General features: G+C 44.4%; 1 protein-coding gene across 1 annotated transcript in view; it reads right to left on the bottom strand.

Moving 5' to 3' along the window:
* NUP85 (nucleoporin 85) overlaps positions 1–11,816 on the bottom strand; it is a 29,919-nt gene extending 18,103 nt beyond the window's left edge. Inside the window, exons 1-5 of the mRNA XM_080825383.1 lie at positions 11,418–11,816; positions 7,665–7,758; positions 4,542–4,704; positions 2,559–2,629; positions 1,535–1,578 (exon numbers count right to left, since the gene is read on the bottom strand). Of these exons, the coding sequence (XP_080681509.1) occupies positions 1,535–1,578; positions 2,559–2,629; positions 4,542–4,704; positions 7,665–7,758; positions 11,418–11,450 (405 nt within the window). The 5' untranslated portion in view covers positions 11,451–11,816. The remainder of the gene's footprint in view (positions 1–1,534; positions 1,579–2,558; positions 2,630–4,541; positions 4,705–7,664; positions 7,759–11,417) is intronic.
* Positions 11,817–24,311: the final 12,495 nt, after the last annotated feature.

Here is a 24,311-nt window from a genome sequence, read left to right as displayed (position 1 = left end):
TGCAGTGATCCAAAGGGGCACGTGCACCTGAATGTTTATTTCAGCGATGTCCACAATAGCCAAACTATGGAGAGAACCTAGATGTCCATCAACAGATGAATGGACAAAGAAGATGTGGTATATACATACAATAGAATAGTATGCAGCCATCAAAAACAAAAAACATAAAACAAAATCGGGGCACCTGGGTGGCTCAGTCGGTTAAGCCTCTGCTTTCGGCTCAGGTCATGATCTCAGGTCCTGGGATCGAGCCCCACATCAGGCTCTCCGCTCAGCAGAGAGCCTGCTTCCCCTCACCCCCCCGCCTGCCTCTCTGCCTACTTGTGATCTCTGTCACATAAATAAATAAAATCTTTAAAAAAAAAAACACCCTGAAATCTTGCCATTTGCAACCATATGGATAGAACTAGAGAGTATTATGCTAAGTGAAACAAGTCAGAGAAAGACAATTATATGATCTCTGAGATGAGGAATTTGAGAGGCAGGGCAGGGGATTGTGGAGGGGAGGGAGGGAAAAATGAACCAAGATGAGACTGGGAGGGAAACAAACCATAAAAGACTCTTAATCTCAGGAAACAAACTGAGGATTGCTGGAGAGGAGCAGGGTGGGAGGGATGGGGTAGCTGGGTCATGGACCCTGGGGAGGGTATGTGCTATGGTGAGTGCTGTGAATTGTGTAAGACTAAGGATTCAGAGACCTGTACCCCTGAAACAAATAAAAATTGTATGTTAATAAAAAGAAAAATAAATTCTACAGATACAGCAAAAATTGTGAAGTTGGTACTCAAGGGACTAAGTTTATGAAAGTCTATTAAAAGTCAAACTCAATATAAGACCCAAAAATAAAAATCACCTGCACCCTGCCCTTAGGAACATGCAGTCTCCTCTTCCCCAGCATCCTTTCATACACAGACGCAGACTACCTAGTTCACAAAGGAAAACAAATGCTTTGCTGACTGTGCACTAGACTGCACCAGCGACAATCCACTAGTCCCTATTCACTACTGAGTTTGAACACCATCAAGTTTCTACAAAAGAAAGATAATTGTTTCAGTCATCTTCCAGCTCCAACTAAACAACTGAGTAAAAATACTGGGTTCATGAGCTGAGTACAGTTTATTAAATAACTGGTGATTCCAAAAGCTCAGCTCACTATCTCAGGTGACACAGCGAGATTAGGATTGACATTTCCCATAAGAACTGGAAATTCAGGGCGCCTGGGTGGCTCAATGGGTTAAGCCTCCGCCTTCGGCTCAGGTCATGATCCCAGAGTACTGGGATCAGGCCCCACATTGGGCTCTCTGCTCAGTGAGGAGCCTGCTTCCCCCTCCCCCTCTGCCTGCCTCTCTGCCTACTTGTGACCTCTCTTCCAAATAAATAAAGAAAATCTTAAAAAAAACAAAACAAAAACAAAAAACCATCTGCCTTTGGCTCAGGTCATGATCCCAGAGTCCTGGGATTGAGTCCCACACCAGGCTGAGGATGCAGGAGGACACAATGGCCCCAGCAGGACAACAAAGTGGCCCCTCCTTACCTGGCTGCTGAACTGGCGACCACTGGCTGGATCTTTAGCAGCAACTAACAAAACACAAAACATTTTAAGTGAGCAATTAAACTTTTAGTCTCATAGTTACAGCTTCATATACCAGGTTCTTTGGCTTGCACCTTTGTTTCCTTTAATGACCACCCATTTTCACTACGATTTTTATTTTTTACGAGCATGCACTGGTGGGGGAAGGGGGTTGGGAGAAGAGAAAGAGAGAAACTTAAGCAGGTTCCACACTGAGCATGAGCCCGAAGTAAGGCTTGATCTCACAACCCTGAGACCATGACCTGAGCCAAAACCAAGAGTCCGATGCCTAACTGACTGGGCCAACCAGGCACCCCTTCATTATAGATTTTTTAAAAATGCTTCGTATCTCTTTGTTGCAGATCAATGATTTGCACACCCAACGCCCTCAAGCTGTAAGTGACACTTTCAACTACAAACTACAAACAGAGACCATCAGGTTATAAAAGACTCTACTCAGCATCCAGGAATCACGTGGCTCTCATGGTTATGGTGACTTTAAATCACCAAGGTTAGGGACACCTGGGTGGCACAATTGGTTAAGAGAACAAGTCAGCTCAGGTCATGATCTCAGGGTCTTGAGACCAGGCCCCAAGTCGCACTCTGTGATTGGCACAGAGTCTAAGACTCTCTCTCCCTCTGCCCCTCCCTCAACGCTCACACGTGCTCTCTCAAAATAAGTCTTTTAGAAAGGAAGGAAGGGAGGAAGGGAGGGAGGAAGGAGAAAGAAACAAGTAAGTCATCAAGGTTAAAGAACCAGGAATGTGATTTTCAAAGATTGTTAATCTGGCCGGTAGTCTCACACCTGTCGGCTCAGTATGTTCTAACTTGAAAAATATATTCAAGACAACTGCCAAAAAATTAAGAATTATGGAAGATAGAAAAGCATGAATTTTAAACTGGAGAATCAAATAGATTCTACCTTGCAATATTTACAGCTAGATATACATTTCAATTACTATCACATATACACACATAAAATCCTTACTTGCAACCTGGTGCATTTCCTCCATACATGCCCTTATGACTGATCGGTAGTTCTTACTCACTCGGACCAATCTACAAAAAATGAAATGACATACAAGATGAGCCTGGTGCATCTTGTGGTGACAAAAAGCAAGGAAGATCTCAATAGAAGGTAGGAGCTGGCTCAAAGACAGGAATCAACCTGAAAGAGCTCCTAAGAGCTAAAGCTGGAACTTGAGCAACAAAATAAGTAACATATGAGATAATCAGTGGGGTAAAATAAATATCCATGAATCCATACTGACATTAATTGCTGCAGATGAGATCCACTGATGGACACTAAAACTAGTGGTTGAAAATTTAAGGAGAAATAGGATTTGCATAATCTCAAAGTTTCTGCTACAATGACTCTTGGAACACTGAAAACATAAAATCAAATTAAAAAAAAAAAAAGTTTCTGCTACAAAGGGGAAGACAGTAACTTTATAGTCAAGAAACCCAGTAGAAACCACATCAAGTGAGTGATCAAGGTCAACAAAACCAGAATAAAACATCAACATCATGAACCCCATGACATGACATACTAAGGACACATCATACCAGTTCGTGGTATTCTCACTAAAAATCAATAACCTTAAAAAAAAAACACATAACCTTTCTCTATTCACGAGAAAACATCGGAGAAACCCAAATGGAGGGACAGTCACCAAAATAATTGGTCAGTATTTTTCAAAAGTGTCAAGGTCATTAAAGAGACTAAGAAAAGGGGGACCTGGGTGGTTCAGTGGGTTAAGGCTCTGCCTTCGGCTCAGGTCATGATCTGAGGTCATGATCTCGGGTTCCTGGGATCGAGCCCCTTGTCAGGTTCTCTGCTCAGCGGGGAGCCTGCTTCTCCCCACCCCCATCCTACCTTTCTGCCAACTTGTGACCTCTGTCAAATAAATAAGTAAAATCTTGGGGCGCCTGGGTGGCTCAGTGGGTTAAAGCCTCTGACTTTGGCTCGGGTCATGATCCCAGGGTCCTGGGATCAAGCCCCACATTGGGCTCTCTGCTCAGCAGGGAGCCTGCTTCCTCCTCTCTCTCTGCCTGCCTCTCTGCCTACTTGTGATCTCTACCTGTCAAATAAATAAACAAAATCTTTAAAAATAAAAAAAAGAGAGAGAGACTAAGGAAAAAAAACTAAATGCAACCGAGTTGCAGCAGAGATAAAAGGACCTTAGTGGAAAAACTGGTAAATTCAAATGAGGCCTTGAATCATAACGCACTGAAGTTTAAGCTTCCTGGTTTAAGTAACAGTAACATGGTTATGTAGATATTAACGTAACAAAGCTGCGTGAGGGATGCACAGGAATCTTTAGTTTTTGTACCTTTTCTGTAAGTCCAAAATTAGTTCAAAATAAAGTCTTTAAAAAAGGAAACAGGGGCGCCTGGGTGGCTCAGTGGGTTAAGCCGCTGCCTTCGGCTAAGGTCATGATCTCAGGCTCCTGGGATCGAGCCCCGCATCGGGCTCTCTGCTCAGCGGGGAGCCTGCCCCCCGCCCCACGACCTGCCTCTGCCTACTTGTGATATCTCTCTCTCTGTCAAATAAATAAATAAAATCTTTAAAATAAATAATTAATTAATTAGAAAGGAAATGACAAAACTAAACAAATATCCACAAGAAAGCAACTGATTTAGTTATTAGGATGCTATCTTTAGCAAGAAAAACAGTTCTAAGGGGGCCTGGGTAGCATAGTCAGCTAAGCTGCTGCCTTCAGCTCAGGTCAGGATTCTAGAGTACTGAAATGGAGCCCTGTGCCCCATAGTGTTGGGCTCCCTGTTCAGCTGGGAATCTGCTTCTCCTTCTCCCTCTGCCCTCCCCCATCACTCCTGTGCTTGCTCCCTCTCTCTCTCTCCCTCTCTCAAATAAATAAAATCTTAAGGAAAAGAAAAAGGAAAACAATGCATTCCATTTGGCTTTCATAATTTAGTTGTGAACTTCAGCACCTATCAGCAGCCAACTTACTGAGCTTTTCTGGATTTTCCAGTCAATTCTTCTTCAATTCTCTGGAGGCCCACAAAGATTCCATGGGATTCATTGAAGAGTTTTCTCAGGATCTGAGAGTAAACATCTATATCCTTTCGGATGATATAGATAAAGGGGCAGCCTGGCTCAGTCTTTGATTCTTCTAAAACAGAAAAAATTAACATCAATCACCATTACCCTCATACAAGAACGCACTTCAAAAATTTTTTTAATGGGGCGCCTGGGTGGCTCAGTGGGTTAAAGCCTCTGCCTTCTGCTCAGGTCATGATCCCGGGTCCTGGGATAGAGCCCCACATCGGGCTCTCTGCTCAGCAGGGAGCCTGCTTCCTCCTCTCTCTCTCTGCCTGCCTCTGACTACTTGTGATCTTTGTCAAATAAATAAATAAAATCTTTAAAAAAAAAAAAGATCAAAACCTTTGTTTAAAAAAATTTTTTTTTTAATATTTTATTTATTTATTTGAGAGACAGAGAGAGATCACGAGTACAAGCAAGGGTAGAGAGAGAAGCAGACTCCCAGCTGAGCCGGAAGCCCAATTCGACACTTGATCGCAGTATCCCGGGATCATGACCTGAGCCAAAGGCAGACACTTAAGAGACGGAGCCACCCAGACTCACTAAATTTTTTTTAAGATTTTATTTATTTACTTGATAGAAAGAGAGAGAGAACGCGTGTGCACAAGCAGGGGGAGTGGCAGGCAGAGGGAGAGGGAGAAGCAGGCTCCCCGCTGAACAGGGAGCCTGATGTGGGGCTCAATCCCAGGACTCTGGGATCATGATCCGAGCCGAAGGCAGATGCTTAACTGACTGAACCACCCAGGTACCTCTCACTTTAAATTTTTATTTATTTATTTTTTGAAAGATTTTATTTATTTATTTGACAGACAGACATAGATCACAAGTAGGCAGAGAGGCAGGCAGAGAGAGAAGGGGAAGCAGGCTCCCTGATGAGCAGAGAGCCCGATGTGGGGCTTAATTCCAGGACCCTGAGATCATGACCCGAGCTGAAGGCAGAGAGGCTTAACCCACTGAACCAACCAGGTGCCCCACACTTTAAATTTTTAATTGAGTTATCTAATTACAAAAGCTTCAGCTTCTTTGCTACTGATTTCATGTTAAAAAGTATGAACTGTGGGTGTCTGGGTGGCTCAGTTGGTTGGGCAACCGCCTTTGGCTCAGGCTATGATCCCAGTGTGCTGGGATGGAGCCCCGCATCAGGCTCTCTGCTCAGTAGGGAGTCTGCTTCTCCCTCTGCCCTTCAATGCCCCCAACTTGTGCTCCTCTCTCACCCCCGGGATCAAGTCCTACATCGGGCTCCCTGCTCAACAAGAATTCTGCTTCTTCCTCTACCCTTCCCCCCTGCTCGTGAACTCTCTCTCTCAAATAAATAAAATCTTTAAAAAAAATTAAAGTCACTTAATATTAGCTTATGGATAACTCAATAAATAAGATAAACCTACATCCAAGGGGCACCTGGGTGGCTCAGTCAGTTAAGCGTCTGCCTTCAGCTCAGACCATGATCGGAGTCCTGGAATAGAGACCTGTGTTGGACTCCCTACTCAACAGAGTCTGCTTCTCCCTCTCCCTTGGTCCCTGAGCCCTGCTCATGCATATACACTCTTGCCATCTCACAAATAAATTAACAAATAGATAATCTAAAAAAAGGAAAAGAAACCTAGAGCTGAAATTTTATATAACCTCAAATTCATATAAATATTATTTCTGTATTTCTTTGGACTGCCATTACCCCTAAAACAAAGAATGAAGAGTTGACTAAATTATTCTGTGGCATTGATAAGGATCTATAATGAGAAATTATAAACCACCAACTTGTAGATATTTCTTATATAACAGCTTCTTGAAAAAGCTCTGATGATGTTCAACGGCTTGTCTCTAACCAGATTTCAATAGACATAAACAAACAGAAAACCTCATGTTTCCAACAATGGAGGACAAACTAAAAATGCTGATAAGCTTTCCCACTATCTAGCCAAAGATTTCCCATATCTAGCCAAAAGAGGCTAGATATATTCAAAGAAGGTTCTCTCCTGAGCAACTGTCCCTTTGGCAGCTTCTAGAGCTCTGCCAAGCTTGAGATCTTTAATACTAAAATATGCCATAAACATTTGGCAACATCACGGAGAACTGTTAATGATAAAATTAAGAAAAACTATACTGAAAAATAATTTTTTTAACTACATCACTTCAAAATGCAGCAACTGCACACCACATGATTTGCCAAAATTGTAAGACTTCCATTAGATCAATTCCCTCTTTATAGAAGAGGAAAGCCTCCACATTTGGATAAAGAAGCTGTCGAATAGGGGCACCTGGGTGGCTCAGTGGGTTAAAGCCTCTGCCTTCAGCTCAGGTCATGATTCTAGGGTCCTGGGATCGAGCCCCGCATCGGGCTCTCTGCTCAGCGGGGAGCCTGCTTCCCCCTCTCTCTCTGTCTGCCTCTCTGCCTACTTGTGATCTCTGTCTGTCAAATAAATAAATTAAAAAAAAAAAAATAAAAAAAAGAAGCTGTCGAATATTTGCCAGAAAATCTCTTCCAACATTTCCAGAGACTTCTCTTGAAATGGAGAAAGCAAAATCAAATGTGAAAATTTAGTTTTCTCTTGCTAGTAGAAGAGTCTGTAACAGAAAGAAAAGATCCATGTCCAAAATCTGAAGGAGCTTAGAGAAAAAGAAAGAGTCATTTTACTCTCCAGATCTTTTGCGCTTTATATCAACAGCTAACAGAATTCATCAAGTTTACAATACTACAAAAGCAAGGACTATGAGGACTGTGTGGAAACTTTTCTGAAGTTTCATGGAAAGGGGGCTGCTGTGAAGGGAATTTAGTCATTCTGGATAAGGGGGAAAAACTTGAAATTTTTAAATATAAAGGAATACCACAAACATTACTAATTTTTTTTCCTGTACTCAGCATCTTCCAGATCCCATAAATTAATGAAAATCTTAAACAGGTAACACTTTAAAAATGAAAATGGTACAAAGTTAAGTTCAACTGTTTCTTGCTTCAGTTAGTTAAATCTGAGAATAAAGGAAAAAAACAAATGTGCCAAAACGGATACCTAGAAGAAAAAAACAAAAACCCACCTTTTTTGTTGAAGGAGGTTTCACACACCAGCATCTCCCCTGGACCCCAATCAAAACACATTTGCTTCTTCTTTGAATTCACTCCTGGAATCAACTAGTTTAAAAAAAAAAAAAAAAAAGACACAGACACTGTTATTTTTACTAAAGGCTTTGTTTTCAAATGCTTTGCAAGCAGAACCCTAGAAATAAGTGATCATGAAAGTAAAACGCTAATCTATGTATACAGCTAAGTGTGGCTGAGATCAGCCCAGTCTGTTAAAACCCTGAATAAGCAAGTGAGCTTTCCTGAGCACCTCAACCCAGCCTGCCACTTTGCGAGTGTTGATAAAAAGGAGAGCTATCCTTAATCAACTGCTATATTGTAATTTAACGATCTATAGTTCAGGAAAAGGGAATTTTTTAAAAAATAGAAAAGAAATTGAACTGTTTGGGGCGCCTGGTTGGCTCAGTTGGTTAAGCCTCTGCCTTCACCTCAGGTGGTGATCCCGGGGTCCTGTATTGAGTCCCCCATCAGGCTCAGAAACAGGAGCCTGCTTCTCCCTCTTCCTCTGCCTCTCTCTCATGAATAAATAAATATTATGTAAAAAAAAAAAAAAAAGAAATTGAACTGTTTGTTACTTACTAAAAGGAGCCCTCCAATACCATGGCTTCTGTGCCATCTCTTTTTTTTTTTTTTAAAGATTTTATTTATTTATTAAGCAGGCTCCCCGCTGGGCAGAGAGCCCAATGCGGGACTCCATCCCAGGACCCCAGGATCATGACCTGAGCCGAAGGCAGAGGCTTCAACCCACTGAGCCACCCAGGCGCCCCTGTGACATCCCTTTGATGAGGACTCAATTCTCTCCAACTCAGATCAACCCCTTTGAGCTTCAGCCTCACACATCCAACTACTTAATTCACACCTGTATAGGTTACCTAACCTCTAGAGCTATATTCGTAACATCAGAACCAAAAAAAACTCTTGATGCTCACCTCCAAGTCTCATTCCATTCCCCCACTGGGACAAAACCTTCCCCAAATGTTATGAGTAATCTTTGATTCTTCACTTTCCCTTACCACCTTTGTCCAATCAGTAAATACTGTCCTACTCTTAAATAAGCCTGAATCCAACCACTTACCATGTCTACCAGTCTAACCCAAGCCACCATCAACTCTCATATGACTGCAACAACATCTCTCAGTGCCTGAAATGACTATCCTACATGCCTACTTGCCCTGTAAATGGATAAAAGTTCACAAGGGCGGGACACCTGGGTGGCTCCATTGGTTAAGCACTTGCTTTCAGCTTGGGGTGTTAATCGGAGTCATGGGATGGAGTCCGAGTCCTGCATCTGGCTCCCTGTTCAGCGAGGAGTCTGCTTCTCCCTCTACCTGCTGCTCTTTCTCTTTTTCTCTCTCTCTCTCTCCCCGCCCCCTCTCTGATAAATAAATAAATAAATAAGATTTTAAAGATTAAAAAAGCTCACAAGGGCAGGAGATTCCGGGATTCTCATTCACTGCCTAGAAGAGACCCTGGCACAAAGATGGCACTCCATAAATATTTTTGGCAGAGAAGAAATTTGGCTGGCAATAATCTGGTCTAAAGACAAGTGCAGGGGCACCTGGGTGGCCCAGTGGGTTAAGCCTCTGCCTTCAGCTCAGGTCATGATTTCAGGGTCCTGGGGTCGAGCCCCACATCAGGCTCTTTGCTCAGCAGGGAGCCTGCTCCCCTCCCTCCCCTCTCTCTGCCTGCCTCTCTGCCTACTTGTGATCTCTCTCTCACTCTCTGTCAAATAAAAGAATAAAATCTTAAAAAAAAGAAAAAAAGGACAAGTGCAGTTAGTTCTTAGGAAGAGCTAATGCAGTCATTTAACAACTAAGCAATGTCTAGTAAGCCTTTATCCGTACTGTGCTCATATATACAACACTGTATAATACAGTTACTGCCCTCCAAAAGCTAGCAGTCTACTGAGGAAGTCCAATAAAAACAAACAAACAAACAAACAAAAAAAAACAGGCAGTGGGCGCCTGGGTGGCTCAGTGGGTTAAGCCTCTGCCTTCTTCGGCTTGGGTCATGATCTCAGGGTCCTGGGATGGAGTCCTGCATTGGGCTCTCTGCTCGGCAGGGAGCCTGCTTCCTCCTCTCTCTCTGCCTGCCTCTCTGCCTACTTGTGCTCTCTGTCAAATAAATAAACAAACAGGCAGTAAGAAAAATGGGAAAATGCTAGGGGCGCCTGGGTGGCTCAGTCGTTAAGCATCTGCCTTCAGCTCAGGTCATGATCCCAGGGTCCTGGGATCAAGCCCCGCATCAGGCTCCCTGCTCTGTGGGAAGACTGCTTCTCCCTCTCCCACACCCCCTGCTTGTGTTCCCTCTATCACTGTGTCTCTTTCTGTCAAATAAATAAATAAAATATTAAAAAAAAAAAAAAAGAACGAAAATGCCTCTCTCTAAGGCTGTGTCAACAAGGTCAATCAATTTCCTTTCTGGTCTCCCCAACACCAGCGTGGAGCTGAGCTATCACAAGTCCATCACCACTGCTGGTGTTTAAAAATATGCTTGGCTCATCTTCATGCAATTTGTAAAAGCAAGGCTAATTATCAAGGCTCAGTATCAAAGTAGTGACTCCCCAGGGTTGTGCAGGTTACTGGAAAGGTGCCCCCATCAAAAGACTCTGATATAAGTGGAGGAAGGAAAGTCAAGATGATGTTTGAAAAAGTTCCAGTGATTCTGATATTCTAATTTTTCTTCCCACTGACACTGACACAGCCTTGATATATAACATTTAAAGTAATTTATATGGGTCTTAAAATTTTAACACGCTACAATAGTAAGTTTTATAGAGTAACAACCCACATTAACTGCTATTTATGATCTCATGCCTCCTTTTGTCCAGTTAGCTTTGAAATGACCCCATCTTTGGTTTTGTCAGGCTCTGCTTTTCCATCCGTTGGCTTTAGCAGAAAACTGCAGGCATCTCAACCTTCTCAAAAACAATAAATCCAAGATCAGGCAACCTGCAGTTCAGGGAAGCTTACCACTTGCCAAGAGCAAAGAGGTGCAGACCAAGCCAATAATGGACAGAAATATTTGCCCTAGCCAGCGAGGTAAGGGAAGGCTTTCCTGAGGGAGAGGGTGCTGATTCTTGCATTTGAAAAGCGAGGAGATAAAGAGAAAAAGAGAGTGTCCCAAGCGAAGGATCGGTAGGTACCTCCTATCTAAAAGCCAGGAATCTATTTTCGAACATCATAGATCATTCACATTTGACACTCTCTTGGAAGTCCAGACAGAACTGAAAGCAAGCAGGGCAGTAAGTACAAGAAGTCTCCGAGAACAAATACTTCTAGTAAATCCTGGGCCAGCACGGCACAAGCAGCAGCAGAAGCCAAGCCCATGGTGTTGCCATGTGAAGCTTAGTTCCGCGGAAGATAAAAGCCCCTTCGACCTCGGCTCGGTCGGAGCCCGCTCACTAGAGCACTAGTCCAACAGGAGAAGCGACGGAAGTGGGATGGGAAAGTCGGGAAGACAAGAGAGGGTGAGGGATGGAGTGAGGAGTGAGGCCTCCGAGCCAGGCATTTCTGAGTATACAAAGAAAGAGTAGAAACCTAGCGACCACTGCGACCCAAACACGAGCACCTAGCTAATGGGACCTCCGAACTGTGGCTACTGAGCTGAGGGAGGAGGCCAGGAGCCTCGCGGGAGGTAGACAAGCCTACAGTGACAAAGCAGACACAATCCTCGGACCGCAAAGGCAAGACTGTTGCGGGCGCCCTTACAGTGACGGTCGGCTCGCCGTCGAGCTCCTCCATAGCGCCTCGCCTCAGCCCCCTGGAAACTTGAGCGGCCGCTGATGCTCCCGGCTCAGGCCTCCCGCTCACAGCCGGCTGCGAGAGAGGACCCCCTGGCGGGCGCCTCGTGCACTGCCTGCAGGTCCAAGCGCCCAACGCCGCAGGGGCCTCTCCTCTCGGTCACGATCTTCCCTCCGCGACACTCTACACATGTCCCTCCTTCCTGGCCGGCGACAACAGGACAGGGAGAACAGAGCCAGAGCAACCGGTCCTCACAGCAACCCTCCAGCCAGCTCAGGCGCCGCTGCGGACAGCCCCGCGCCGGGCCGGGAAAAGGCCCCCGGAGAGGGCGGGAGCCGCGGCCGTGCGGCTGCGCGTGCGCGCACTGGGGCGGCTGCTCTGGGGCGAGCGCATGACCTGGAGCCGCGGTGAGCGAGCCGGTGGTGTCTGTCGACTCTGGCTGTACTCGCTCCTGTTGGGTCTGCAAGTAAAGGTCGTCGCAGCTGCTTCTCTGAACGGTATCCAGGCCTTGCCCAGTCCCCGTCGATGCACTGGGCTTGGGTACGAAGGCGGTTGCCGCCCACTCCCACCCCAAAACGCTCGTAAGGCACGCAGACAAAATTAAAGCGGCTGAAACAACTGTGAAATCGAGACAGCTGGGCTTGCTTAATTAAATACAAATACTAGTTTGTTGTCTCACCAAAGCAAAGCAGAAAAGAGGACTCAAATCAGGGAATCCCAGACCTTGTTATGAAAAGCTCAGAAGTGCTCCAGTAACTTAAAGGAGTGATTTATTTTGTAAATGCCATATTTGCAAATAAACGGGGAAGAGAACAGGACTTTCTAAGTTAGCAAATAAGTTTTTTAAAGATCTTGTTTATTTGACAGAGATCACAAGTAGGCAGAGAGGCAGGTGGGGGGCGGGGGGGCAGGCTCCCTGCTGAGCAGAGAGGCCAATGTGGGGCTCCATCCCAGGACCGTGAGACCATGACCTGAGCCAAAGGCAGAGGCTTAACCCACTGAGCCACCCAGTTGTCCCGCAAATAAGTTTTTTAACGAATTGAAGATAATAAGTCTTAGGAAATGCTGTCTGAAAATGTAGCAGCTGCTTTTATTTAGAAAAGAAATTTGATCTGAAAAAACAATTTAAATTCCCTGAGGTTCTTCTGAACGGCATATTTGAATGGGTAGAAAAAGATGACTTGGAATGATTAGGAAAATCCTATCACCCCAATAGTTCGTTCTTTCGAAGTACAGATTGTGAAGCAAGGGAAGAAAAATCCTTGTCTCTGAAGACAGCCATCCATAGGATGAACTTTAATGCAGTTTTGCACAAAATTCCGCACTGTTCTACCATCTATGTCAATGCATTTTCCAAATGTTTCAGTTTCACTGATCTGAGTATTTCGAACAGCAGTGGTGTAGCTCCGAAGTATAAGGAAAGTATTCATGCCCATTTTCCAGGGAGTGAAAAGAGTCCTAATATTTTCTGAAAGTAAAACCAACATTAAGGGGGTGCCTGGCTGGCTCCATCAGTAAAGCATGAAACTTAACTTTTCTTTTTTTTTTTTTTTGAGCATGTGACTCTTTAAAATCTTGGGGCGCCTGGGTGGCTTAGTGGGTTAAAGCCTCTGCCTTCGGCTCAGGTCATGATCCCAGCATCCTGGGGTGGAGCCCCGCATGGGGCTCTCTGCTTAGCAGGGAGCTTGCTTCCTCCTCTCTCTTTCTCTGCCTGCCTCTCTGCCTACTTGTGATCTCTGTCAAATAAATAAAATCTTAAATAAAATAAAATCTTGGGGTGCCTGTGTGGCAATGGTTTAAACATCCGACTCTTGATTTTAGTTAAGATCATAATCTGGGTGGTGAGATCAGGCCCGGAATGGGGCTCTGCCCTTAGCACGGAGCCTGCTTAAGATTCTCTCTCTCCTTCTCCTTCCACCTCTCCCCCACTCTCTCACTCTCTCTCAAAAAATAAAATTAATTAAAAATAATAATAAAGGGGCTCCTGGGTGGCTTAGTCAGTTAAGTATCTGCCTTCGGCTTGGGTCGTACCAGGGTCCTGGGATCTGGTCCTGCATCAGGCTCCTTGCTCAATGGGGAGCCAGCTTCTCCCTCTTGCTCTCTCCTTTCCCCCTACTGTTCATGCTCTCTCTGTCTCACTCTCTCAAATAAATGTAATCTTTAATTTTTTTTTTTTAATTTATTTATTTGTTAGAGAGAGAGCGAGCGAGCACAGGCAGACAGAGTGGCAGGCAGAGGCAGAGGGAGAAGCAGGCTCCCCGCGGAGCAAGGAGCCCGATGTGGGACTCGATCCCAGGACGCTGGGATCATGACCCGAGCCGAAGGCAGCTGCTCAACCAACTGAGCCACCCAGGCGTCCCTCAAATAAATGTAATCTTAAAAAAGAATAATAACAGGATGAAAGACCAAAAAGAAAAACCACCTTTGAAAAAACTGAGAAAAAACTATTTGAATGACAAAAGACCTTGGAAAACTTTAGTAGTATAGCTTCTTGATGTTTTAAAACTGTCGTTGGGGCGCCTTGGGTGGCTCAATGGGTTGGGCCTGTGCCTTTGGCTCAGGTCATGGTCTCAGGGTCCTGGGATGGAAACCCACATCAGGCTCTCTGCTCAACAGGAAGCCTGCTTCCCCCCTCCCTCTGCCTGTCTCTCTGCCTACTTGTGATTCTGTGTGTGTGTGTGTATCAAATAAATAAATAAAATCTTAAAAAAAAAACCCTGTCATTTGTAAGTTGTCTGGCTGGCTCAGTCAGTAGAGCATGTGATTCTTGAGCCCGGGGTTGTGGGTTCAAGCCCCACGTTGGGTGTAGTGATTACTTAAAGATTTAAAAAAAAAAAAAATTCCTAAAAAGACTCTCATTTGAAAATAAGAGAAGCATTGAAATTGTCTGACTTAGGGCTGGATAATACTGGGAAAAAGTATTAGATACATATTTTGGGGGCGCTAGGGTGGCTCGGTTGGTTGGCATCTGCCTTCGACTCAGATCATGATCTCAGGGTCCTGAGATTGAGCCAGGTCCTGCTCCCCGCTCAGCGGGGGGATTCTGCTTCTCCCTCTTCCTTTGCCCCTCCCCCCTGCTCACAAGTGCGTTCCTGCTCTCTCTCAAATGAATAAATACAAAAAAAAATTTTTTTAAAAGGAAGATGCCAGGCTCCATTCTAGGACCTTCGGGGATCATGACCTGAGTCGAAGGCAGATGCTTAACCAACTGAGCCACCCAGGCGCCCCAAGAATGATGTTTCAATTACATACTTTATAAATCCTCTTTCTCTTGGGGCGCCTGGGTGGCTCAGTCGTTAAGCGTCAGCCTTTGGCTCGGGTCATAATCCCAGGGTTCTGGGATTGAGCCCCCCAACAGGCTCCCTGCTCAGCAGGAAGCCTGCTTCTCCCTCTCCCACTCCCCCTGCTTGTGTTCCCTCTCTTGCTCTGTCTTCTATCAAATAAATAAAATCTTTTTTTTAAAAATCCTCTTTTTCTTACATATAATCATAAAGGAATACTTCTGGAAAAAACAGATGATCAGTATACAAATCTTTTTGTCTTCTTTGTCCTCCCCAGACTCCTCCTCTCCCTCCTCTTCTTATATCGGTTGGTTTAACTCCTGAATTCCTGTATCTATACTGAAGACTCTTCAATTATGCAAGAGAAATTTCAACCTGTGGTATATCAGAGCCCAAGGAAGACAGAAAGAATAAAATATGTTTGGAATCAAATGAAAATCTCCTAAAACAAAACATATTTATTGCCCAAAAGTCAAACCAGAAATCACTTTCAGTTCACTCCAAAGTCAAACTAAGAATCATTCTCACATCAAGCCAGAAGAATTGTGCTCTAGCACAATAGCTCTTAGATGTGGCATATATAAAAGTGCTAAGTGGATGCATTTCATCCATTCTAGTAAAATCAAATCTCCCTAGCCTGCAGAGGAATAAATACATAATCGTATCAAGCAACATAACTATTTTGGAAACAAGGTAGAAACCTACAATCAAGAGGGGCGCCTGGGCGGCTCAGTTGGTTAAGCGTCTGCTTTTGGCTCAGGTCATGATCCTGGGGGCCTGGAATCCAGACCTCCATCGCATCTCGCTCCCTGCTCAGTGAGGAGTCTGCTTCTGCCACTCCCTCTGCTTGTGCTCTCACTCTCATTTTGCCCTCTCTCAAATAAATAAATAAATAAATAAAATCTTAAAAAAAACAAACAAACTTCGGCATCTGGGTGGCTCAGTGGGTAGAGCCTCTGCCTTTGGCTCGGGTCGTGGTCTCGGAGTCCTGGAATCGAGTCCCACATCGGGCTCTCTGCTAGGTGGGGAGCCTGCATCCCCCCGACTCTGACTGCCTCTCTGCCTACTTGTGATCTCTCTCTCTGTGTCAAATAAATAAATAAATTCCTTAAAAAAAGCTTTATTTCAAATAACTTCAGTACAAAAATGGTACATGAATTTTTATATGTGCTATACACAACAACAAAAAAAAATTTCTCCTATTGACATATTAGACCAGAAAATTCTATGTTGTAAGAGCTGTCCTGTGCATTGCAGGATGTTTAGCAGCATCCCTGGCTTTTACCCACTAGATGCCAATAATACCCCTCAACAATTTTAACAACTGAAAATGTCTCTCGGTATTCCCAGTGTTCCCAAGGGGACAAAAATCACCTCTGCTAACAATTGCTGGTATCGATGTTCGACCGTAGAGGAACAGAGGAACAACTAAACCTAACAGCAATGAGATTGCTCAGCTATTTCGAAGAACCATGAAGAACATGGAACACTCTCTCAAGATGTTTTAAAATGCTCACCTTTTTTGTCCCTATAATTGTACTTCCAGGAAATGATCAAGGACATTTTGAATAATGACCAGAAAAAAGGAAGTAATCTAAATGTCCCACAGAAAAGCCTTATGTAATCATTAAAAGGTAATTGTAGCAAAATTTTATGAAGATAAAAGTAAAATTTCATAAAAAATAAAAGATATCTATCAATATTCATGTAGAAAAAAAGACTAGGAAAGAAGGGTGCCTGGCTGGCTAAATTGGTAGAGCACATGACTCTTGGTCTCAGGGTCATGAGTTTGAGCCCCACACTGGTTGTAGAGATTACTTCAAAAAAGAATCTTGGGCGCCTGGGTGCCTCAGTCCTTAAGTGTCTGCTTTTGGCTCGGGTCATGATCCTGGTGTCCTGGCATTGAGCCCCATATCGGGCTCCCTGCTTGGCGGGAAGCCTGCTTTTGCCTCTCCCACTCCCCCCGATTGTGTTCCTTCTCTCACTGTTTCTCTCTGCCAAAAAATAAATAAGATCTTAAGGAAAAAAAAAAAGAGAGAGAGAGAGAGAGAGTGTGTGTGTCTTTTTTTTTTTTTTAAAGATTTTATTTATTTATTTGTCAGAGAGAGTGAGCACAGGCAGACAGAGAGGCAGGCAGAGGCAGAGGGAGAAGCAGGCTCCCTGCTGAGCAAGAAGCCCGATGTGGGACTCGATCCTAGGACGCTGGGATCATGACCTGAGCCGAAGGCAGCCGCTTAACCAACTGAGCCACCCAGGCGTCCCGAAAGAGAGAGTGTCTTTAAAAAAAAAAAGAAAGAAAGACTAGCAGGAGTAAGTATTGTTACCTTTACATCAAAAAAAGTCATCTTATATGAACTTGTAATTACTATGTAATGCACATGAAACTAACTCTGCATCTCCCACTGACCTCTCTCCTCTCATGCCCTCTCTCATTCTCTCTCTCTCTCTCAAATAAATAAATAAAATCTTAAAAAAAAAAGTTCTGGGGCGCCTAGGTGGCTCAGTGGGTTAAGCCTCTGCCTTCGGCTCAGGTCATGATCTCAGGGTCCTGGGATTGAGTCCTGCGTCAAGCTCTCTGCTCAGCGGGGAGCCTGCTTCCCCCTCTCTCTCTGCCTGCTGCTCTGCCTACTTGTGATCTCTCTCTCTCTCTCTCTCTCTCTGTCAAATAAATAAATAAATAAATAAATAATTTTTAAAAAAGTCCTCTTTTAGCATGTTTACCAGATAATTTTAAATTCAAAAGTAAATCAAAATTTTTTCTACAGTTAATTACAATTAACATTTCTACAATTATATAAAGACATTTGCATGTGGATAAAGACCAAATTAAAATTGAGAGATAAGGAGCACCTGCGTGGCAAGTTGGTTAAGTGTCAGACTCTTGATTTCAGCTCAGGTCATGATCTTAGGGTTCTGAGATAAGGCCTCAAATAGGACTCCACGCTGAGCAAAGAGTGGGCTTCAGAGTCTCCCTTTTCCTCCCCTTCTGCCCCTCCCCCCATCTCCCCACCCCTGCACCCTTGCTCACAGGTGTGCATGCGCGTGCACACTCTTTCAAGTAAATAAAAGCTTTAAAAATAAATAACATTGAAAAGTAAGTGGACAAAATTGGGAGATAAGTGCTGTATTATGGGAATGTGAAGGAATTAAAATCTTTTATCCTTTGTTTTATTTACTTATTTATAAGTAGTCTCTATACCCATGTGAGGCTTGAATTCACAACCCCAAGATCATGAGTTGCATGCTCTACCAACTGAGCCAGCCAGGCGTCCCCCAAATTTTTATTCCTTTAAAAAAATAATTCCCGGGATGCCTAGGTGGCTCAGTGGGTTACACATCTGCCTTTGACTCAGGTCATGAACCCAGAGCCCTGGGATCAAGTTCCACAACAGGCTTCTTGCTCAGCAGGGAGCCTGCTTCTCCCTGTGCCTGCCACCCCCTGGTCCTGTGTTCACCCCCCTGACGACAAATAAATAAAATCTTTAAAAATAAAAGTAAAGGAGCGCCTGGGTGGCTCGGTCATTAAGTGTCTGCCTTTGGCTCAGGTCATGATCCCAGGGTCCTGGGATCCATGCTCCCTGCTCAGCGAGAAGCCTGCTTCTCCCACCCCCACTCCCTCTGCTTGTGTTCCCTGTCGCTGTGTCTCTCTCTGTCAAATAAATATATAAAATCTTGAACAAAAAATAAAAATAAAAATAATTCCCTGGAGCACCTGAGTGACTGTCATTTGGGCATCTGACTCTTGATTTCAGACCAGGTCTTAATCTCAGGGTTGTGAGTTCAAGCCCCACATTGGGCTCTGCACTAGGCGTGGACCCTACTTAAGAAAATAGGGGCGCCTGTGTGGCGCAGTCAGTTAAGCGTAGGCCTTCGGCTCACTTGGGTCATGATCCCAGGGTCCTGAAATCGAGCCCCACGTCGTGTTCCCTGCCCAGTGGAGATCCTGCTTCTCTCTTTTCCTCTGCTGCTCCCCCTTCTTATGTGCTAGCTCTCTCCCTACATCAAAGAAATAAAAAGCTGTAAAAAAAATTTTTTTAAAGATTTTATTTATTTATTTGACAGAGATCACAGTAGACAGAGAGGCAGGCAGAGAGAGAGAGAGGGAAGCAGGCTCCCTGCTGAGCAGAGAGCCCGATGCGGGACTGGATCCCAGGACCCTGAGATCATGACCCAAGCCGAAGGCAGCGGCTCAACCCACTGAGCCACCCAGGTGCCCAAAAAAGCCGTAAAAATTTTTTAAAAATTACAAAACTACAAAATTAAAATAAAAGTAATTTCCTGGTAAATGTTTTAAACACATACACATGTACATATATTGATACATACATATGTGTACATACACAAATAAGGCCTTATTTGTGAGAACTCGCTTTACAGCCCCATGTAAGACTTCAAGTTGAGAAATAAAATTATAAATGTGACAAAGTCACTACTGGAGGAGTAAAAGCTGTTCTAGTCCTGTGACTCTCAAATTTCAGGGAGCTTCAGAATTATCTAGAGTGCTCGTTAAACCACTGACTCATGGACTCTATCAACAGAGCTTCTTATTCGGAAGGTCTAGGGTGCCACCCAGGGATTTGCACTTCTACCTAATTCACAAGTAGAGGTGATGTTGTTGCCCAAGGGACCACTGTTCGAGAACCATTCTCCCAGGTATCTTCTCCACCTCAGGGTGAGAGGAATCACTCACAAACAGGAGCTTGAAGAGTATAGATATATATATTTTAAACATTTTATTTATTTATCTGAGAGAGACACACACACACAGCGAGAGAGGGAACACAAGCAGGGGGAGTGGGAGAAGGAGAAGCAGGCTTCCCGCAGAGCAAGGAGCCCAATGCGGGGCTCGATCCCAGGACCCTGGGATCATGACCTGAGCTGAAGGCAGAGGCTTTAACCCACTGAGCCACCCAGGTGCCCCAATTTCTGTTCATTTTATGGAGTAAACAGCCTCGAGTCACTGGGCCCTGCTAGAGTCCAGAAATGGACAGAGAAGCAGGACTGGAGCATTAATGGGTTAGAAGAAATTGTCATTCCAGTGTAGAAGCTGCATTCAGGAAACCCACTGTAGGCACTTTTGGTATTCTCATGACAAGTACTATATAAGTATTGCTCTGTCAGTAAATATTTATTGATCATTGGGTCTCAGGACTTTGTTACCTGCCGAGACTACGAAGATGAATAGCAATGATACCTGCCTTCAAAAAGGTCCCTACAGGGCCATCCTCTAAGTCATGTGTGTGCAATATGTATATTACTACATAGTGATGTATGGTATTGTGATGTGGGACAATATTTCCCTACAGTTATACCCCAGCCGACACATTTAAAGTGCAATATAGCAGGTTCTTGGCTTTGGCTGTTGGCACTATCTTGAGTCCCATCTTTGCCATGACGCAAAGATAGAAAGCTGCAAGTTTTCTATAATATCACTGTTCTGCCTCCAGATTTCCTGCAGTATTTAGGCATTCAGTATTCAGTGTTCTTACAGTGTTCACACACATAGCTCAAGGACTCAACTAACCTTTGTTAGAATGGGAAGGAAGTTTGATGTTATAAACTACACGCTTTAGTTGTCTGTGTTATAAATTCAGTTATGTGTTTCTTGGGGTTTTTGGCAAAGACTTAAAGCTCTAAATAAGACTCTGTGATTCTTGTTTTCCTACTAGTTGTAGGAATATTGTTTTTTCTTTGGCAGCTGGCCCTGAGAAGTACCTTCTGGCAGGTTTACCCTACCCTTACTTACCTTCTTACACCAATTATTGATATTTAATTAGATTTCTAGAGGAATGAGGCCTTTCTTTGCCCAAGCTCCTACTCAACCCCTAATGGTGAAAACACTTACCACACTCTCCTCCTCACTTACCACTTCTCTCATCCTTCAGGATCCAAGAACTACGCAAGGTGTTGGGGATAAAACTGCAAACAAGGGGCGCCTGGGTGGCTCAGTGGGTTAAAGCCTCTGCCTTCGGCTCAGGTCATGATCCCAGGGTCCTGGGATCAAGCCCCGCATTGGGCTCTCTGCTCAGCAGGGAGCCTGCTTCCTCCTCTCTCTGCCTGCCTCTCTGCCTACTTGTGATCTCTGTCTGTCAAATAAATAAAATGAAATAAAAACTGCAAACAAGACAGACAGGTCTCTGTTTTCACGGAACTTTCATTCTGCCAAGAGAATACCAAACAAAATTTTAAGTCAAAACAACTCAACTGGTACTCCTGGACTATTTTTTTTTTTTTAAAGATTTTATTTATTTATTTGACAGACAGATCACAAGTAGGAAGAGAGGCAGACAGAGAGAGAAGGGAGGAAGCAGGCTCCCTGCTGAGCAGAGAGCCCAATGCGGGGCTTGATCCCAGGACCCTGAGATCATGACCTGAGCCGAAGGCAGAGGCTTTAACCCACTGAGCCACCCAGGCGCCCCACTCCTGGACTATTCTAGGATTTTTTTTCTGCCTGTTTTTTCTCTTCCTTGCATAGGAATCTATATGTGGTTCCACAGGAACTAAGCACTGGGCTCTGAGTTGGAAAGCCTGAGTTCCATAGGATTCTGGCTCTGCCACTTCAAGCTGGTTGACCAAGTTGGCCAACCTCTCTATGTCTCATTTTCTTCTTCTGTAAAATGGGGACAATAATAGAGGTTTGGTGAGAATCAAGGGGTTAGCACAGAATCCCCAGATAATAATCACTCAATGAAAATCTGCCATTGGGGGTGCCTGGGTGGCTCAGTGGGTTAGGCCTCTGCCTTCGGCCCAGGTCATGATCTCTGGGTCCTGGGATGAAGCCCTGTGTCAGGCTCTCTGCTTGGCAGGGAGCCTGCTTCCCCTCCTCTCTCTCTGCCTGCCTCTCTGCCTACTTGTGATCTCTGTCTGTCAAATGAATAAATAAATAAATAAATCTTTGGGGGAAAAAAAAGAAAATCTGCCGTTGTTCTTTTCTGTATCTGTTACCCCTTCTACTTTTTACTCTAAAGCACCCTCTTCCAGTGCACAGCCACCCCCTTTCCCTCCCCTATAAAAATGATGGGGGGGGGCATGCCTGGGTGTCTCAGTCCTTAAATGTCTGCCTTTGGTTCAGGGTATGATCCCAGAGTCCTGGGATCCAGCCCCACATCAGGCTCCCTGCTCAGCGGGAGCCTGCTTCTCCCTCTCCCACTCCCCTACTTGTGTTCCCTCTCTTGCTGTCTCTCCTCTGTCAAATAAATAACTAAAATCTTTTTTAAAAAAAAATGATGGAGGGACAAGCTTAATGTTGGGAAATTTCTATCTTTGCACATTTTTCCCCCTTTGGAAATTGGAAAGAGACTCTCGTATACAACTTTAGTAGATCCCCTAGGTTCAGCTCATAGAATTCCAGTCTGCCATTGGAATGTATTATATTTTTTCTTTTCTTTTTTTTTTTTAAAGATTTTATTTATTTGAGAGGGAGGGAGAGCACACAGGCAGTGGGAGTAGGAGAGGAAGAAGCAGACTCTGCTGAGCAGGGACCTGATGTAGGGTTCCATCCCAGGACCCTGGGATCATGACCTGAGCTGAAGGCAGAGGCTTAACAACTGAGCCACCCAAGTGCCCCTGCCATTGGAATATATATTGCTCACACATTTGAATATGTTAACTACTCTTTATAGGAGTTCCTCCTTTGCCTGAAGGTGATTTTGTAATTTAGCATAACTTTGGAGAGGAAGGATATTGTAAGACACACCTGTCGCCTAAAAGCTAATGACTAAACAACCACTTGATTATTGGAGGCCCACATATACTAACCAGGGTAAGTTTAACAGGACATATTCCTTTTTGATGGTTCTCCAGTCTTATCAGGCTGGGAAGGTATGTGATGGCAACAGAAGACCTAGGTACAGGAGAGCAAGGGTAGCTTCTCTCTTTCTTTTTCTGTAGTACCTGGCATAGCACCCAGCTTATTCATTTCCTGGCATACAGTAGAACCTCAATCAACACTACTTGCCAGCTGTGTGATATTGGGCAAATTATTTAACTCCTTTGACCCTCAGTAGCAAATAAATGCTACACCTACTTGGAAGGGTTTGTGTAAGGAGAAAATGAGCTAATATTAGTAAAGCCCCACTCAGTGCCTGACGCCCAGAAGTTCATTCTCATCCCCTTTCACGTCTTGTGTATTTCCTACCCACCCCGGACCTGATTATAAGTTACTTGAGTCGGGGACTTTGCCCAATGCCTAGCATATGACCTTACACATAGTGATAACTTCAATCTATTTACTCATTCAGTGAATCTTTGAATACCTACAATGGACAAAAGCTTAGAGTTGATAGAGAGCTGGCACATTCAGGAACCCCAAGTAATTGAATATGACTGAAGCAGAGACTTCCAGGAGGAAATGATGAGAAAGAGCTACAATGGTTAGCCTGGATTAACTCTCAAAGGGCTCTGTAGGCCTTAGAGGAATTTTGGACTTTACCCTTCAAGGCAGAGGACTGCCACTGAACCAAGGAGTGGCAAAAACTTTTTTTGTTTTTACTTTAGAATGGTTTGTGGTTCTCAGACCAGTGTGTGTAAGAATCATCGGGGGGGGGGGGGAGAATCATCAAGGAAGTTTGTTAAAAAGGGGGGATTCTAGGGTACCTGGGTGGCTCAGTTGTTTAAATGTCTGCCTTCAGCTCAGGTTATGATCCCAGGGTCCTGGGATTGAGTCCCACATGCCTCTTCCTCTCTCTCTATGTCTTTCATGAATAAATAAATAAAATCTTTCAAAAAAATGGTGGATTCCAGAGCCACACTGCCCAAGAATATGCATTTATTTTCTTTTATTTTCCTACAAATATGCATTTAAACTGGTACTCTAGGGGCACCCATCTGCCTCAGTTGGTAGAGCATGCAACTTTTTGGATCTCCGGGAGGTGAGTTCAAGTCCCATGCTGGGAGTAGAGCTTGCTTAAAACAAAACAAAACAAAAACAAACAAACAAAAAATGGTACCTCCGATGCTTCTGAGCCACTCAAATATACAGGCACAAGAGGAACTTACTTTACAAAAGAAATAACAAAACAGGACGCTATTGCCGTGGTCTCGGGGTAAGCTGACTTGAATTCGGGCTTCCCCTGCCTGCCCTGATTAATCGGCCTTCCTTGGCCTGTCTTTCATGTAGGGCCTTAAGCCTCCCCTTCGCCATGGAGGATCAGCTAGAAGTCCAGCAAATGCAGACGGGCTCGGAGACCAGACAGAGCCTGAAGAGAAGCAGCTAGATGTGGTAGGTATTTAGAAGGTGGCATAGACTGGACTCGGAGATCCATTGCATGGGGAGGTGAGGGGGTGAGCAAGAAGTCAAGGAAGCCCCCTGGCTCTCCGGCCTGGGGGAGCAACAGCTGTAATGGTGCGCCATTCCGTGAACCAAGAACTCAAAGGAGAAAGGCGGTTCCCAGAAGGTGAAGTGAGGAATTTTAGTTGAGATTTGCTGACTTTGACGCGCCTCTGGGACATCCAGGTGGAGATGTTCGCAGGTCGGTTGGATTTATGGGTTGGAAGCTCAGAGCAAGACCTAGTTTAGAAACACATATTTGAGAATCCTTAGCTAATAGGTGGTGATAGTAGGTGGGTGAAATCATCCCAG

Source organism: Martes martes (assembly GCF_963455335.1).
Source record: "Martes martes genome assembly, chromosome: 16".
NCBI lineage: Eukaryota > Metazoa > Chordata > Mammalia > Carnivora > Mustelidae > Martes > Martes martes.
This window is presented reverse-complemented; position numbering and strand designations above follow the sequence as displayed.